Consider the following 16397-nt stretch of genomic DNA (forward strand, 5'->3'; position numbering starts at 1 on the left):
CATTAGTGTATGCCAATTATTTTGAAAATCACATGGTATGACAAACCATTTACAAGCTGTGAACTGATACATGCAGCTGAGAAAAGCAAGCATTTTGAAGAGCCTTCCTGAGCACATAGAGCACTTACAAATTTTTTTTCACCGTGGCTGGTAGAATGGGATGTGATTCAGATAGTGTTAAAGATCACAACAAAGGTCTGTTGTGGTGCAGTGATAGTGCCCCTACCTGTTGTCTCCCTGCTGGACGAAGGATGATGTTAAAATTGAAAGAGTTCAGAAAAAATTTACAAAGATGTTGCCAGGATTGGCAGGTTTAGCTATAGGGAGAGGCTGAATGAGCGAAGGCTATTCGCTCCAGAGTGTCAAAGGCCAAAAGGTGACCTTTATAAAAGTTAATATAATCATGAGGAGATTACAAAATGTGAAGCTGGATGAATACAGCAGGCCAAGCAGCATCTCAGGAGCACAAAAGCTGACGTTTCGGGCCTGGACCCTTCATCAGAGAGGGGAATGGGGTGAGGGTTCTGGAATAAATAGGGAGAGAGGGGGAGGCGGACCGAAGATGGAGAGAAAAGAAGATAGGTGGAGAGGAGAGTATAGGTGGGGAGGTAGGGAGGGGATAGGTCAGTCCAGGGAAGACGGACAGGTCAAGGAGGTGGGATGAGGTTAGTAGGTAGGAGATGGAGGTGCGGCTTGGGGTGTGAGGAAGGGATGGGTGAGAGGAAGAACAGGTTAGGGAGGCAGAGTCAGGTTGGACTGGTTTTGGTATGCAGTGGGTGGAGGGGAAGAGCTGGGCTGGTTGTGTGGTGCAGTGGGGGGGGGGACGAAGTGGGCTGGTTTTGGGATGCGGTGGGGGAAGGGGAGATTTTGAAGCTAGTGAAGTCCACATTGATACCATTGGGCTGCAGGGTTCCCAAGCGGAATATGAGTTGCTGTTCCTGCAACCTTCGGGTGGCATCATTGTGGCACTGCAGGAGGCCCATGATGGACATGTTATCTAAAGAATGGGAGGGGGAGTGGAAATGGTTTGCGACTGGGAGGTGCAGTTGCTTATTGCGAACCGAGTGGAGGTGTTCTGCAAAGCGGTCCCCAAGCCTCTGCTTGGTTTCCCCAATGTAGAGGAAGCCACACCGGGTACAGTGGATGCAGTATACCACATTGGCATAATCATGAGGAGCATGGACAGGGTGAATAGCCAAGGCCTTTTCTCCACGGTAGATTAGATTCCCTACAGTGTGGAAACAGGCCCTTTGGCCCAGCAAGTCCACACCACTCCTTGCAGCACCCCACCCAGACCCATCCCCCTATAACCCACACACCCCTGAACACTACAGGCAGTTTAGCATGGGTGATCCACCTCGCCTGCACATCTTTGGACTGTGGGAGGAAACCGGAGCACCCGGAGGAAACCCACATAAACACAGGGAGAATGTGCAAACTCCACACAGACAGTCGCCCGAGGTTCCTGGTCCCTGGTGCTGTGAGGCTGCAGTGCTAACCACTGAGCCACCGTGCCACCCTGCAGGGGAGTTCAAAACTAGAGGACATAGGTTTAATGTGAGAGGGAAAGATTTAAAAGGGGTAATTTTTTCATGTGGAGAGTGCTGTGCACATGGAATGAGGAAGTGGTGGATGTGGGTACAATTACAACATTTAAAAGGCATATGGATGGGTACATGAATAGGAAGGGTTCAGGGGAATATGGGCCAAATTCTGGCAAAATGGGACTGGATTAATTTAGGATATCTGGTCAGCATTGGTGAGGTGGACTGACTTCGTGCTGTACAACTCCTTGACTCTATGACTCAGAGCCGGCAAACCCAGGTTCAAGTCCCATCTGCTTTGACACGTGTAATAACAACATGTCTGAACACGCTGGTTTAAAAATATCTAGACACTATTCAATTTGATAACTGCTGTTACATTCCAAGTGAGAGAATCTAAAGATCACAACAAAAGCTTTAGGCGTAATTTACTTTGCGATCAAATTTCACGAATCCATTTGCAGTATGTTTGGCAACAATTCAGTAAATAGAATAGGAGCAATATGAGCAAAACCAGTTTTTACACAGTAAATTATGTTGATCAAGAATGCACTACCTGAAATGGCAATAGACTCTGATCCCTTTTTGAAAAGGAATTGGATATGCACCTGAACTTGCAAATTGCTCTAATTTATGGAAATGGGCTGGGAAGTGGGATCAATTCAGTAGGTCTCACAGGAGACTCACAGATTGACCAAGACTCCACACCATGGCTGGGCTCAAGCCCCTGCTTTGGTGGCTCAGTGTTCCAAGCACCTTCATTGAGATAAAGCTTTAGACTTTAAGATCTGGACGCATTCCTGTGTCTTGAATTGATGGGTGACTTGGATAGTTTTCACTGTACTCAAGTATTCCTATACTTGAATACACATGACAAAAAAATCTAATTCTAAGATATATAAAGATTGGGCTGAATTATCTCTAGTGCTGTGTCATGCTGTGCTTCTGGTATAACAATAGGGAATAAGCAATAAAATCGGACTGTTCATTCATTATATCAATTATGCAAGTGTTCTTTTTGAATTTGTTCTTGCCAGTCGTTGGTGTTTATCCTGCCGGGAGGTTGGAAAACAGTGCAGCTTATTGTAAGTTTATTGATCAAAGTCCTGGAGTTTGTTATAAGGACAGAGAAGCAACCTCACAATCACTGTTGCAATCTGGACGTGAATCATTAGCTATAATCAGATAGTAATTTCTGAAGAAGAGTCCCGAACTGAAAAGTCAGCTTTCCTGCTCCTTTGATGCTGCCTGGCCTGCTGTGTTCGTCCAGCTGTACACAGTGTTGACTCATTAGCTGTGCTTTTCAGTCCAGTGACTGTGCTAGACCTGCAGAATCTCCAGCACCTTGTATGTTTGTTTCAGATTTCAGATCTATTTTCTCTCTCTCTCTCCTGTCTCCTTTCTCTTTCTCTCTCTCTCTCTCTCTCTCTCTCTCTCTCTCTCTCTCTCTCTCCTGTCCTCTGTGTCTCCTGTCTTCTCTCTCTCCTGTCCTCTCTCTCTCCTCTGTCTTTTTTTCTCTCTCTCTCGCTCTCTCTCTCCTGTCTTTCTCTCTCTCTCTTCCGTTCTCTCTCTCTCCTGTCTTTCTCTCTTTCTCTCTCTCTCTCCTGTCTTCTCTCTCTCTCTCTCCTGTCTTCTCTCTCTCTCTCCCTTCCGTTCTCTCTCTCTCTCTCTCCCCCCCGTTCTCTCTCTCTCTCTCTCGTCCTCTCTCTCTGTCTCTCCCCCAGCCCGTTCTCTCTCTTTCTCTCTCCTGTCTTCTCTCTCTCTCCTCTGTCTGTTCTCTCTCTCTCTCCTGTCTTTCTCTCTCTCTCACTCCCCTGTCCCCTCTCTCCCCTGTCCCCTCTCTCCCCTGTCCCCTCTCTCCCCTGTCCCCTCTCTCCCCTGTCCCCTCTCTCCCCTGTCCCCTCTCTCCCCTGTCCCCTCTCTCCCCTGTCCCCTCTCTCCCCTGTCCCCTCTCTCCCCTGTCCCCTCTCTCCCCTGTCCCCTCTCTCCCCTGTCCCCTCTCTCCCCTGTCCCCTCTCTCCCCTGTCCCCTCTCTCCCCTGTCCCCTCTCTCCCCTGTCCCCTCTCTGTCCTGTCCCCTCTCTGTCCTGTCCCCTCTCTGTCCTGTCCCCTCTCTGTCCTGTCCCCTCTCTGTCCTGTCCCCTCTCTGTCCTGTCCCCTCTCTGTCCTGTCCCCTCTCTGTCCTGTCCCCTCTCTGTCCTGTCCCCTCTCTGTCCTGTCCCCTCTCTGTCCTGTCCCCTCTCTGTCCTGTCCCCTCTCTCTCTCTCTCCTTTCTTCTCTCTCTCTCCTGTCTTTCTCTCCCCCCCCCCCTCTCTCTCTCTCCTGTCTTCTCTCTCTCCTGTCCTCTCTCTCTCCTCTGTCTTTTTTCTCTCTCTCTCGCTCTCTCTCTCCTGTCTTTCTCTCTCTCTCTTCCGTTCTCTCTCTCTCTTTCTCTCTCTCTCCTGTCTTTCTCTCTCTCTCTCTCCTGTCTTTCTCTCTCTCTCTCTCCTGTCTTCTCTCTCTCTCTCTCCCTTCCGTTCTCTCTCTCTCCCCCCCGTTCTCTCTCTCTCTCTCGTCCTCTCTCTCTCTCTCCCCCGCCCCGTTCTCTCTCTTTCTCTCTCCTGTCTTCTCTCTCTCTCCTCTGTCTTTCTCTCTCTCTCCGTTCTCTCTCTCTCTCTCTCTCTCTCTCTCTCTCTCTCTCTCTCTCCTGTCTTTCTCTCTCTCTCTCTCTCCTGTCTTCTCTCTCTCTCTCCTGTCTTCTCTCTCTCTCTCTCCCTTCCGTTCTCTCTCTCTCTCTCCCCCCCCCGTTCTCTCTCTCTCTCTCGTCCTCTCTCTCTCTCTCTCCCCCGCCCCGTTCTCTCTCTTTCTCTCTCCTGTCTTCTCTCTCTCTCCTCTGTCTTTCTCTCTCTCTCCTGTCTTTTTCTCTCTCTCTCTCTCTCTCTCTGTCTCTCTCTCTCTCTCTCCCCCGCCCCCTCTCTCCCCCGCCCCCTCTCGCCCCCTCTCGCCCCCTCTCGCCCCCTCTCGCCCCCTCTCGCCCCCTCTCGCCCCCTCTCGCCCCCTCTCGCCCCCTCTCGCCCCCTCTCGCCCCCTCTCGCCCCCTCTCGCCCCCTCTCGCCCCCTCTCGCCCCCTCTCTCCCCCTCTCTCCCCCTCTCTCCCCCTCTCTCCCCCTCTCTCCCCCTCTCTCCCCCTCTCTCCCCCTCTCGCCCCCTCTCTCCCCCTCTCGCCCCCTCTCTCCCCCTCTCGCCCCCTCTCGCCCCCTCTCTCCCCCTCTCTCCCCCTCTCTCCCCCTCTCTCCCCCTCTCTCCCCCTCTCTCCCCCTCTCTCCCCCTCTCTCCCCCTCTCTCCCCCTCTCTCCCCCTCTCTCCCCCTCTCTCCCCCTCTCTCCCCCTCTCTCCTTTCTTCTCTCTCTCTCCTCTGTCTTTCTCTCACCCCTCTCTCTCTCTCTCTCTCTCTCCTGTCTTCTCTCTCTCTCCCTTCCGTTCTCTCTCTCTCCCCCCCCCGTTCTCTCTCTCTCTCGTCCTGTCTCTCTCCTGTCTTCTCTCTCTCTCGTTCTCTCTCTCTCTCTCTCTCTCTTCCCCCCACCGTTCTCTCTCTTTCTCTCTCCTGTCTTCTCTCTCTCTCTCTCTCTCTCTTCCCCCCACCGTTCTCTCTCTTTCTCTCTCCTGTCTTCTCGCTCTCTCTCTCTCTCTCTCTCTCTCTCTCTCTCTCACACACACACACCATGTAAAAGAATAACTTTCAGATATCCCACAGATTTATAGCCATTCCCATATTGCCAGCTGATGGAATTGTGTTTGGTCTCCTGTGAGAGCTTGCTTTGTTGAGAGGCTTTTACAGCATAAATGTGGATACATGAGAGACTTCAAATGGCTTTCTAAGTGGGTGATATTGGGATAATTGATTTACTTGCTAATGTAAATATCTAATGCGCCAATTCCTAAACATTGCAGTAGAAGTGAGACTAAATGTGACAATAAATGGTATGAGTAATCATCACGCAGCATTTTATTTTAAAGACTGAGGTGATAGGAGGAAGTGAAGGTTCAGTGGTGTTAACCTGCAGGTTACATTACTTTGAGTGAATAACGCAATTGTAATGAGTTTCTTGCTCAATTGAATGAGGCGTTTTGGGGTTTGATGATCAAGTCATGCAATTCAAAGTTGAATTGAGTGGCATTGAGAATAAATCGGACGTGTTTTACTGTTTGCACACTTTCCTGGTGAGAAGTTCTCCAAAGGTTTCTCGAATATATGAAAAAGATTCGGAAATAGAAGGAGGGAGAAAACTGTAGGAATAGAAGCCATGTGGAGTAATAACACTGTGAGCCCAGGTCAGTGAGATTCCAGTCACTTGTATGGCCCATATTAATCCTAATTCTGATTACCTGAAGCTTTAGGTCATTTGACCACTTCAATCTGTTTTTGCTCCATTGACACTGAGACCTCTTTGGGTACCTCAAACTGCTTCTCAAACAACTTTTTTTCACTTGTGAAAAACTATTTGGTGCTTTATTGTAATGGATTTATTGTTGTCTGTCTTCCTGTATCCTGCGTTAGCCGTTTCCGGGCAACATCCTGCATTACGCCCAAATTTACTGAAATGTTGTCTATTGCAAAAGAAATTGAGTGTGGAGAAGTTCTGCTACAGATCTACAAGACCTCAGTGAAACTGCATCTGGAGTATTGTCAGCAGTTTTGGTCTCCTTGGGATAGCATTGTATTAGGAGCAGTTCAGAGAAGGTTTTGTCTCATAAAGAATCACAACACACAGCAGCTAGTCATCCAGCAATTATCTATTTTATGTCTATTCTAACCCCACTGCTCAGTACTTATTTCCACAGTCTTGTATATGATGGCATTTCAAGTGCTCATCTAAGTAATTCTTAAACGTTGCAATATTTCCTGCCTCAATCGCCCTTTTTGAGGCAGTCTACTTCCAAGTACGCACCACCCTCTGGGTGGAAAAGCAGCTATCCTTAAATCTGTTGTAAACTTTCTGTCTCTTCACTGAAATCTTTGCCCTCAGTAACAGATCATTCCTCTCATGATAGGGGCTTCTTCCTAGCGACCTTATCGAAGCCTTTCATAATTTTGTAGACTTCAGTCAGACTCCCCTCAGCTTTCTGTGCTCCAAGGAAAACAGCCCAGTCTATCAGGTTTGTCTTTTTGTAACAGAATAGTTCCAGGCAGCATCCTGATGAACCTCCTCTGTACCCTCTCTGTATGTTCACATCTTTGCTATCGTGTGGCAACTCAGAACCACATACAGTACTCCAGCTGTAGACTAACTGATGTCCTATACAACTCCATTATAACCTCCCCCCTCTTGTATTCAAAACCTTGATTAATAAACACTGGTATCTTGCATTAAGTTCTGTATCCATTTGTCCTTTTGCCTTCAATGATCTATGTACATATTCACAAAGGTCCCTTACTCAGCTGATTCCTGTAATGATGGCCATAACTTACAATGAAAAGTTGAACAGATCAGGCCTGTGTAATTTGGGAGTTAGAAGATTGGGAGGTATTTCTTGTTGAAGGAACTTGTCAGGCTGAATGATGAGAGGATATTCCTACCCTTGGACAGTCTAGAATTATTGGATGTGAAGGGGCACAGTTTAAAAACAGATGAGGATAAATCCTTTCTCTGAGGATGAGATAGTAGGAACTGCAGATGCTGGAGAATCTGAGATAACCAGGTGTAGAGCTGGATGAGCACAGCAGACCAAACAGCATCAGAGGATCAGGAAGGCTGACAATTCAGGCCTATACCCTTCTTGAGTGGTGTTCCACAGGGCTCTGTCCTTGGGCCTCTACTGTTTGTAATTTTTACTAATGACTTGGATGAGGGGATTGAAGGATGGGTCAGCAAGTTTGCAGACGACAGGAAGGTTGGAGGTGTCATTGACAGTATAGAGGGCTGTTGTAGGCTGCAGCAGGACATTGACAGGATGCAGAGATGGGCTGAGAGGTGGCAGATGGAGTTCAACCTGGACAAATGCGAGGTGATGCATTTTGGAAGGTCGAATTTGAAAGCTGAGTACAGGATTAAGGATAGGATTCTTGGCAGTGTGGAGGAACAGAGGGATCTTGGTGTCCAGATACATAGATCCCTTAAAATGGCCACCCAAGTGGACAGGGTTGTTAAGAAAGCATATGGTGTTTTGGCTTTCATTAGCAGGGGGATTGAGTTTAAGAGTCGTGAGATCTTGTTGCAGCTCTATAAAACTTTGGTTAGACCGCACTTGGAATACTGCGTCCAGTTCTGGTCGCCCTATTACAGGAAAGATGTGGATGCTTTGGAGAGGGTTCAGAGGAGGTTCACAGGATGCTGCCTGGACTGGAGGGCTTATCTTATGAAGAGAGGTTGACTGAGCTCGGACTTTTTTCATTGGAGAAAAGGAGGAGGAGAGGGGACCTAATTGAGGTATACAAGATAATGAGAGGCATAGACAGAGTTGATAGCCAGAGACTATTTCCCAGGGCTAAAATGGCTAACACGAGGGGTCATAGTTTTAAGCTGGTTGGAGGAAAGTATAGAGGGGATGTCAGAGGCAGGTTCTTTACACAGAGAGTTGTGAGAGCATGGAATGCGTTGCCAGCAGCAGTTGTGGAAGCAAGGTCATTGGGAACATTTAAGAGACTGCTGGACATGCATATGGTCACAGAAATTTGAGGGTGCATACATGAGGATCAATGGTCGGCACAACATCGTGGGCTGAAGGGCCTGTTCTGTGCTGTACTGTTCTATGTTCTATGTTCGAAGGGTCTAGGCCCAAAACATTAGCCTTCCTGCTCCTCTGATGCTACTTGGCCTGCTGTGTTCATCCAGCTCTACACCTTGTTATCTCTTTCTCTGAGGGTGTTTAGTGTTTGGAATTCTTGCCCACAGTGAGCAGTGGAGGCTGGGTCTCTGAATATATTCACAGTCAAATTGAAAAGATCTTTGATTAACAAATGTGATTCAAGGTTGTGAAGATTGGAGAAGAAAGTGTTGTGTGGACCAAATCTGATCAACCATGATCTTAGAGGGCTGAATAGCCCCTAAAGCTTATGATGATGCAGGAATCAGGCAGTGAGGCTGGACTTCTATTTTTAATGCCTGTTTATTTTTCTTTTGGTAAATGAGTGTTCTGTCCCATGACTTTATGGAATGTGGGGAGTGTCTTTGTTTTGAAGTCATCCTGTCTGTGTTTGGTAACCCATCTTGGGGAATGAGGGAGACTGTCACCGTGTGTTTCAGTCTCCTGGGTGAGAGAGAACAGTGCTCCACTGAAGTTCAAAGGAAGGGTCACTCAATCTGAAACATTAACTCTGATCTCTCTCCACAGATGCTGCCAGGCCTGCTGAGCTTTTCAAATAATATTTTTATATTTTTGACTTAGTCATTAGGTGATTTGTTTAACGTGTAAACATCCACGTTCAATCCTATCCCACATTACTCCCGTGACTGACTATACACCAGGAGCAGCAGATACCCATGGAGAGGGTAATTTCATTGCATACTCCAGAGCCTGGATCTAAAGTTGTAGATTCACCATAACAGCTGTAGGGGGTATTTTAAATCCAGTTTATAATCTGGGATGCAGGTCTAGTCTCGTTTACTAATGACAGGATTTCTGATTTTAAAAAATCCAATATAGTTCACTGTCTTGAGGAAGGAAAACTGTACACCTTCATTGGTCTGGTCTAACATGTGCCTCCCAGATCCACAACAATGCGTTTGCCTCTTCAGTGCCCTCTGAAATGGCCTAGCAAGCCTCTACGTTCTGCCAAATCATTATAGAAAATTTTGAGTGTATGTGGACTGCAGCAGTTCAAGAAGGCAGCTCACCACGACCTCCTCAAGGACAGTTCGGAGATGCATAACCTCTAGTCCCGCCAATGACATGCACATCCCCTGAATGAATGGGAGCAAAACACATAACCAGCCTAGATGTGGGTGCCCATATTCTGAGCCCTGCCTTCTGTCATATCCTTTTTTTAAACAGAAGGTTCGAGAAGTGAGGGGGAAATCCTGGAAGATAAACTTGAGGGTGGCACGGTGGCTCACTGGTTAGCTGCTGCCTCACAGCACCAAGGACCCAGGTTCGATTCCACCCTCTGGTGACTGTCTGTGTGGAGTTTGTGCGTTCTCCCCGTGTCTGCGTGGATTTCCTCTTGGTTCTGAGGAAGGGTTGCGGATTCAAAACGTTAACTCTGTTTTTTTCCCTTCACAGATACTGCCAGACCTGCTGTGCTTTTCCAGCAATTTCTGTTTTGTTTCCTGTTGGTGGGCTGTGGTTTCCTCCCTTAGTTCAAAGATGTACAGGTTAGGGTGGACTGGCCATGTTAAACTGCCCATAGCGTCCAGGGATGTACAGGTTAGGTGGATTAAGCATGGGAAATGCAGGATTACAGGAATGGGGTGGGGGATGGGTCTGGGTTGGATGTCCTTCAGAAGGTCGCTCTAGAATTGATGGGTTGGATGGCCTGCTCCCACACTGTAGGGATTCTGAGTTGAACATTCTGACCCTTGTGTGCACTAACTACATCATGAACACCGGTTCAGTCTGTGCTTAAATGTCATGATCATTTTGTAACAATAAGTTCAGCCATTAAGGAACAGAATTCCTGGCTGACTCCCTCCCTCCCCTCTCTATTCCTTGTTTACACACCACCTTTTCCTTGTGGAATCCTAAAGAAGCCTGCTATAACTGACTCGATTCCATCTGGAGTGTCAATGTTGCTTGATGCCCAGTGAGCTCTGGTGTGAGAGTTGTGAGCTGTTAGATTGACAGAGGTCAGAACTGTCACACTAGCATAGAGCTGTAAGTTTACAGCTGAATGAAGTTCCCCTCTGAAGGTGAGAGAGAGACAAAACCGCAGCAATCTTTTGGATTGCAATGAGCAAATGCTGCGCAACAGACTCCCACTTAAAACATGGTCATTTTCGGATTGAGCTAAAATGCGCTGGAAACTATCTGCAGGTCTGGCAGCATCTATGGAAGGAAGAGTTGATGTTTTGGGTCAATGACCTTTGATTGGAACTGGGCAAGTTTGAAATGCAGTCAGGTTGAAACAAGTGAAAAAGGATCAGAGTAGGGTAATGAACGAGGGAAAGCCTGTGCTGGAGTGAAAGAGGACTGAGATTGAGTGAGAGGAGAAGTTGATTGTGCTGAAGGGAGCGGTGACAGGACACGGAATGCTGTCTGGAGGAGGCATGATGATAAACCAAACAGCTATCTGAAAGAAAAGAGTGAAACCAAAACACCCAGAGAAATGGAACGAAATGGATGCAGAGATTTACAATCTGAAATTCTTGAACTCTTGTTGTCTGGAATGCTATAGTGTGCTTAATGATAAGGTGCCATCGTTCAAGATTATCTTGAGCTCACTGGAACAATACAGCTGACCTAGAGCTCTGCATGGGTCACAGAATTAAATTAACAGATGATACGAAACCTGATCATGCCTGTCGACTGGAAGGGGATGTTTTACAAATACAACAAACAGCATAACTTTGTTTTCAGTTGGGACGTTTTGTGTCTTTGCTGGCAGGCTCTTTCTTTACCTGCAGTGACGTCACCAAAAACCGAAAGATAACTATTCTCTCCCACCACAAGCTATTACCTCTAGCCAGTGACTGAGAAACCAAACGATTAATGTGTCTTCAGTCAGGTATAAAAAGGTAAAGCTGCAGTAGTCTTGCCAGACCATAGGCCTGCAGTCTGTCTCTCTCATTAGAGCGGTGGTGGTCTAACTTGAGGGCCATCACTCCTCAAGTGAAGGGAGAGTTTGAGAAGCTGGGACCTTCATGATAACTTTGGCCAATGTAGGAATTGAACCCGGGCTGTTGGCATCACTCTGCATTGCAACCCAACCATCCAGGCAACTGAGCTAACAAGGCAATTAAATGCTAATATGTTATTGTGGGATTAGATTTGACTATTTAAAGCAGCAAAGTTTCCATTCCTCACTTTGGATTTTTAATCGCCATTTGATAGCTTTCCAGTCATTTGCTGATATCTGCTTTATTATTTTTAGGTTATTGTAAAACTGATTTTCAAACCCTCAAATACCAATAGTGGGATTGAAATCCCTGTCCTGTGGGTGATCAGCCCTGTACATTCTCTACTCTCGCCATATCCTTTTGCTTTTAATCTGTGTACTTGGCCTCTAAGTGAGCAAGTGTTTCTTCACGCTTCGACTTGTCTCTGAGTTTTGTTTAAAAATAGAAATTTAAAAGGTTAAAGCGTGATCTAATTAAAATGGTGAAGATACTTCAAAGGAGTTGATAAACAGGGAGACACTATATTTCCATTTGTTGGTAGGGGTGAGCGTAAGGGTCCAGAATGGAAGGGATCATAATCTGAAAATTACAGCCCAGGCATTCATTGCTGGCACCAAGAAACACTGCTCCATATGAAGGGTTTGAAATTTAAAATGACCGACTGCAAACACCCAAGACTGAAGTTCAGTTGAAATGTCAATATTTCAATGAGTGTATTTTTGTGGGATGTGAGAGGGAAAATGGAGTTTAGATTCAGATCTGCTTTAATCTAATTAATTAGAGCGATAGAGTTATACAGCACTGAAACGGACCCTTTGGGCCAATGTGTTCATGCCGACCATATATCTTAAATTAATCCAGTCCCATTTGCCAGCATTTGGCCCATATCCCTCTAAATCCTTCCTATTCATGAACCCGTCCAGATGCCTTTTTAAATGTTGTAATTGTATCAGCCTCCACCAATTCTTCTGGTCCCTCATTCCATACACTTACCACCCGCTGTGTGAAGAAGTTGCCCCTTGGGCCCCTTTTAAAACCTTTCCCCTCTTGCCTTCAAACCTGTGCCCTCGAGTTTTGGGCTCTCTACCCTGGCAAAAGGGCCTTGGCTATTCACCCTATCTATGCCCCTTCATGATATTTTGGAACAGATTTGAGTGGCTGACTGGCTTCTGTTTGTAATTCTTTAGTGTGTAATAGGAGCTCTATGAAGTACTCTTGTGGTGCTGTGGTTTTTGTTCATTCATGAGATGTGGGCATTGCCCGTCCCTAGTTGCCCTTGAAATGGTGTTGGTGAGTTGTGTCTTTGAACGCTGCTGTTCCCGTGTCCCTAGCTCTGGACCAGGAAGCCTACGTTCAAGTCCCACCTGCTCCAGAAGTATGTCGTAACATCTCCAAACAGTTTAATCAGTGATAACACAGAAAGAAAAGAAAGTTGTGTTAATGTCAGGCTAGGAGAAGATTGGTGTAACTGGGGGAGTATGGCTGAGGAAAGACCACCCAGGAACCTCTGTGATAACCGTGACCTGGAATTGCTCAATGTTTTACATGCAGAGGCTTCCTGAAATTACGCTCAAATTTTTCTCTTCCTTTCGCTCCTTTGTCCTCCTTCCCAATCCTCACTGAGCCCAGGAACTAGTGTTACCGGTGACTGGCATGAGGGAAACATATGAAGTTTCTTGATCTGGATGAATTTTTTTCATCTACATTTCAGTCCTAATGTTCCATTGGCTGTTCTCTAAGTGAAAATCGATGATTCTTAGACTAATGGAAGCTGAGAGCCGGAGGGAGTACAATGGTTAAAAAAAATGAAAGAACTGCAGATGCTGGAAACCTGGAACAAAAAACAGAAATACTGGAGAATCTCAGCAGGTCTGGCAGCATCTGGAGAGAAATCAGAGTTAATGTTTTGTGTCGAGTGACCCTTCCTCAGAACTATGATACAATAGTTGTTGGGGGCAGGGTTGTATTATCTCCCATCTTGGTTGTCCTGTACAAGTGCAATTAGCAAGTTTCTCCATTTCAAAAGGCACTATGACTCGAGCAGATTGTGTGGAATTAAAATTAACGTGGAATCTCGAGTAAAGTTCTTGAATCAAAGAAAAATGTTGCAGGATGCTGGAAATTAAAAAGAGAAAGCGCAACAGCAGCTCAGCTGGACTGAAGACACCTGAGGCTTTGTGAAGAACTCTAAACATTAAATCTGTTTCTGCCTCCCCAGCTGCTGCTGAGTTTCTCTGGCAATTTTCTTCCTTTAGAAAGGATAGCTATTTTTGGATGAAGGAACCAGTGACTTGTTTTTTTTAAACAACGATCTAATAGATTCCACGGTCACTTTATTTTTGATGCCAGTCCACAAATGACCAGATTTATTCGATCAGAATGTTGTGGGATTTTGACTCCTGATCCTCTGGGATCTTATGGCCAACGCCCTTAAACTCTGCATTGTCAGTGTGTAGGAATGATCCAGCCCATTGAAGATATTATTAGAGTAGATGGTAGTGTCTGAGCAAAAGAATCACAGTTGAATTTGTTAATGCTGTGTGGGGAAAGTTCAAGCTACAGAGACCACCAGAACCCCTCATTCACACAGGAATTCATGGGGGGCTGGCTCTGTTCACCTACTGAAAGTTGTGAATTACTTGGCCCATTTCAGGCTGAACATCCTTAGAGGCTTAGCTGGTCCATCCCAGTGTTTATGCTCCACTACAGCTTTGTTGCCTGATATACATTCCATTCTCTCTCTCTCATGTTTACTACACATCATTTTAAAGGCGTCTCCACTGTTATGTTGATCAATCTGTGGTCATGAGTTCTGCCTTCTTATCAGGCTGTGGTCAAAGGAGTTTCTGCTGGATTTCTCATGGCATTGCTAACCACTGTGCCACTGTTTACTAACTTTATATTTCTGGTTCCAGTTTCTATTCACCTTACAAATGGAAACCTGTTCTTCCTGTTAAACCATTTCAGAAATTTCAAGATGATGAAACTGTTGGCCTACTCTGATTTCGAGAGGATAGAGCTCCATCCTGTTATCGTTCCTTGGATCTAGTAGCAAACTTGTAAATTGTTTACTACGTTTTCTCGAGTATCTCTATCTCTTTTTGATAATATTGAGACCAGAACTCTGCAAACTACTCAGTGTGGTCTCTCCAAATGTTTTGCAATATATGGGTTTGCAATAACTTTGCTTTTCAATTGTATCCCTTTAGATTTGTTTGCTTTTACACAGGGCTTTTTTATTGCTATCTTATTGCTTTCCCATCTGTACAGGATGATCTGTTTGCTTGTTTGCAGTGTTCAGACTTGTTTTCCCAGCAGTACGTGGCCTCCTTGCTCTTGCTCACCGAAATGCACCATCTTGCTTTGATCTGTGTTGACATTTATGTTGTTAACTTTGGCCTTTTAGTAGGCAGTGGCTGTGCCACTGACCACCTCTAGCGCAGCAATTGTCTCCGAACCTCTGGAATGGTGAGGGGAATAACCACTGTGGGACTGTGACCCAACGTGAGCCCATCATACACCTTCCGACATCCTCATGGAGATTTAGTAACTGCATAGCACCAGGATCAAAACCCAGGATCTTCCTCTCGTGAGCTGTGTCTGGTGTTAGCATAAGTGCATTCCTTCGACCCCAACTCCGAGCCACTGTCGCCCCGGATTATTTTTCATCTCCAGTTCTTGACACTGGAAAGCATTTTGACCATGTCCTTTTTGAATACCTTTTTACAGGTACGGGAGAGCGTGACGTCACGGGAGGAGACGGATGAGTCTGTTAGCCTCAAACCCTCAAGTCCAACCATTCCAATGGATCCAGGTTTAAAAATTGAACTCTTCACTTTATGACCCTGTGGGCTAATGGGGTGATTTGATGGGGCCTGAAACCTATTTTGCTTTATCTCTCCTGAGAGGCTGTTAACTGTTTTTTTAATGGGATCTTACGTTGGCATTGATCAAGGCGTTGAAGCTAAACCAATGTCAAGGTTCTGCTAGTTGTGAATGAGATCAGAACAGGAAGGGACAGGGAATGAGAAACCCGCTACTGCTGGGAGAGAGGAAAGGACACAAGCAAATAACTTGGTGTTTCAGTATGCATCAAAAAAAGGCAAGATTTTTATTCTTTCATGGGGATGTGGATCCCATAGGCAAGGCCAGCATTTGTTGCCCATCCCTAACTGCACTTCAGCTGAAAAGCTTGCTGGGTCATTTCAGAGTCAGCCAAGTCTCTGTTGATCTGGAGTCAGCTGTTGGTCAAATTTGAGTAAATATGGCAGATTTCCTTCCTTAAAGGACAGGGAGTATCAATGCAATCAAAATTAATTGACACGTCATCACCATTATACTAACTTTTAACTCCAAATTAATTCATTGAATTGAATTCATGCCAGTTGAAGTGATGAGATTTGAACTCCTGTCTCTGGTGTGTTAGATGGGGTCTGTGAATTTCTAGGATAGTGAGATTACCACCACACCACCCTGTCCTGCTTGATGGGCCCATGCTGATCATATGTCATCCTTATTTCCCCTCATCAACATGTCCGCAATTTTCTTTCAGTGTTTAACCAGCTTCTCATAGAGCTAATTTACCCTAATTATTTCATTGAGCTCCATGTTCTTTACACGATCTCTGTTTAAAGATATTTTTGTTTGGCTATTCTAAGAATCATCTCAGGTGTGGACAAATTTAGTGTAACTTGTCTGCTTTAAATTTCTTCCTTCTAGAAATAGGCCTTGAACAAATTAACTTGTTTGTTTTAATGACCTTTTTCTGCCTTGCTACAATTAATGATTTGTGAAGATGTAATTATAGCTAATTAGACATTCGCCATAAAAATAAATTTGCAGTTTGGATGGCATCAGAGAGATGGGAACCCAGACGTGTTTTTGATGGTTGGAAGGGAGAAGCATTTCAGAAAAGCAAATGGATAGAGGGTAAAATCATTTCTTTAATAAACAGCAGGAGAGTGTGACTATTGTTGCAATTACACATCTGCTAACGATATCCCAGGAATGTGTGACGTTGATGCTCAGCATTCCACTTGGAAGATTTCAGTTCAACCCTAATTCTGACACCTTAATAATTGTTTTGCGTTTCATAAAATGAG

The 16397-nt window shown here is 45.6% G+C and overlaps 1 protein-coding gene across 5 annotated transcripts in view; it reads left to right on the plus strand.

Moving 5' to 3' along the window:
- Nucleotides 1–16397, plus strand: part of tmprss4a (transmembrane serine protease 4a) — a 58625-nt gene that overhangs the window by 21069 nt on the left and 21159 nt on the right. For 3 of the 5 annotated variants that reach the window (XM_048561918.2, XM_048561917.2, XM_048561919.2), the window contains exon 2: nucleotides 15025–15109. The exons of 1 other annotated variant lie outside the window; for it this stretch is intronic. In XM_048561918.2, coding sequence (XP_048417875.2) covers nucleotides 15025–15109 — 85 coding nt within the window. Of the gene's footprint in view, nucleotides 1–5835; nucleotides 5855–15024; nucleotides 15110–16397 lie in introns of those variants that run through there. One more of the 5 variants, XM_059639026.1, reaches the window with a different exon arrangement.

Source organism: Stegostoma tigrinum, chromosome 32 (genome assembly GCF_030684315.1).
Source record: "Stegostoma tigrinum isolate sSteTig4 chromosome 32, sSteTig4.hap1, whole genome shotgun sequence".
In the NCBI taxonomy this organism is placed as follows: domain Eukaryota; kingdom Metazoa; phylum Chordata; class Chondrichthyes; order Orectolobiformes; family Stegostomatidae; genus Stegostoma; species Stegostoma tigrinum.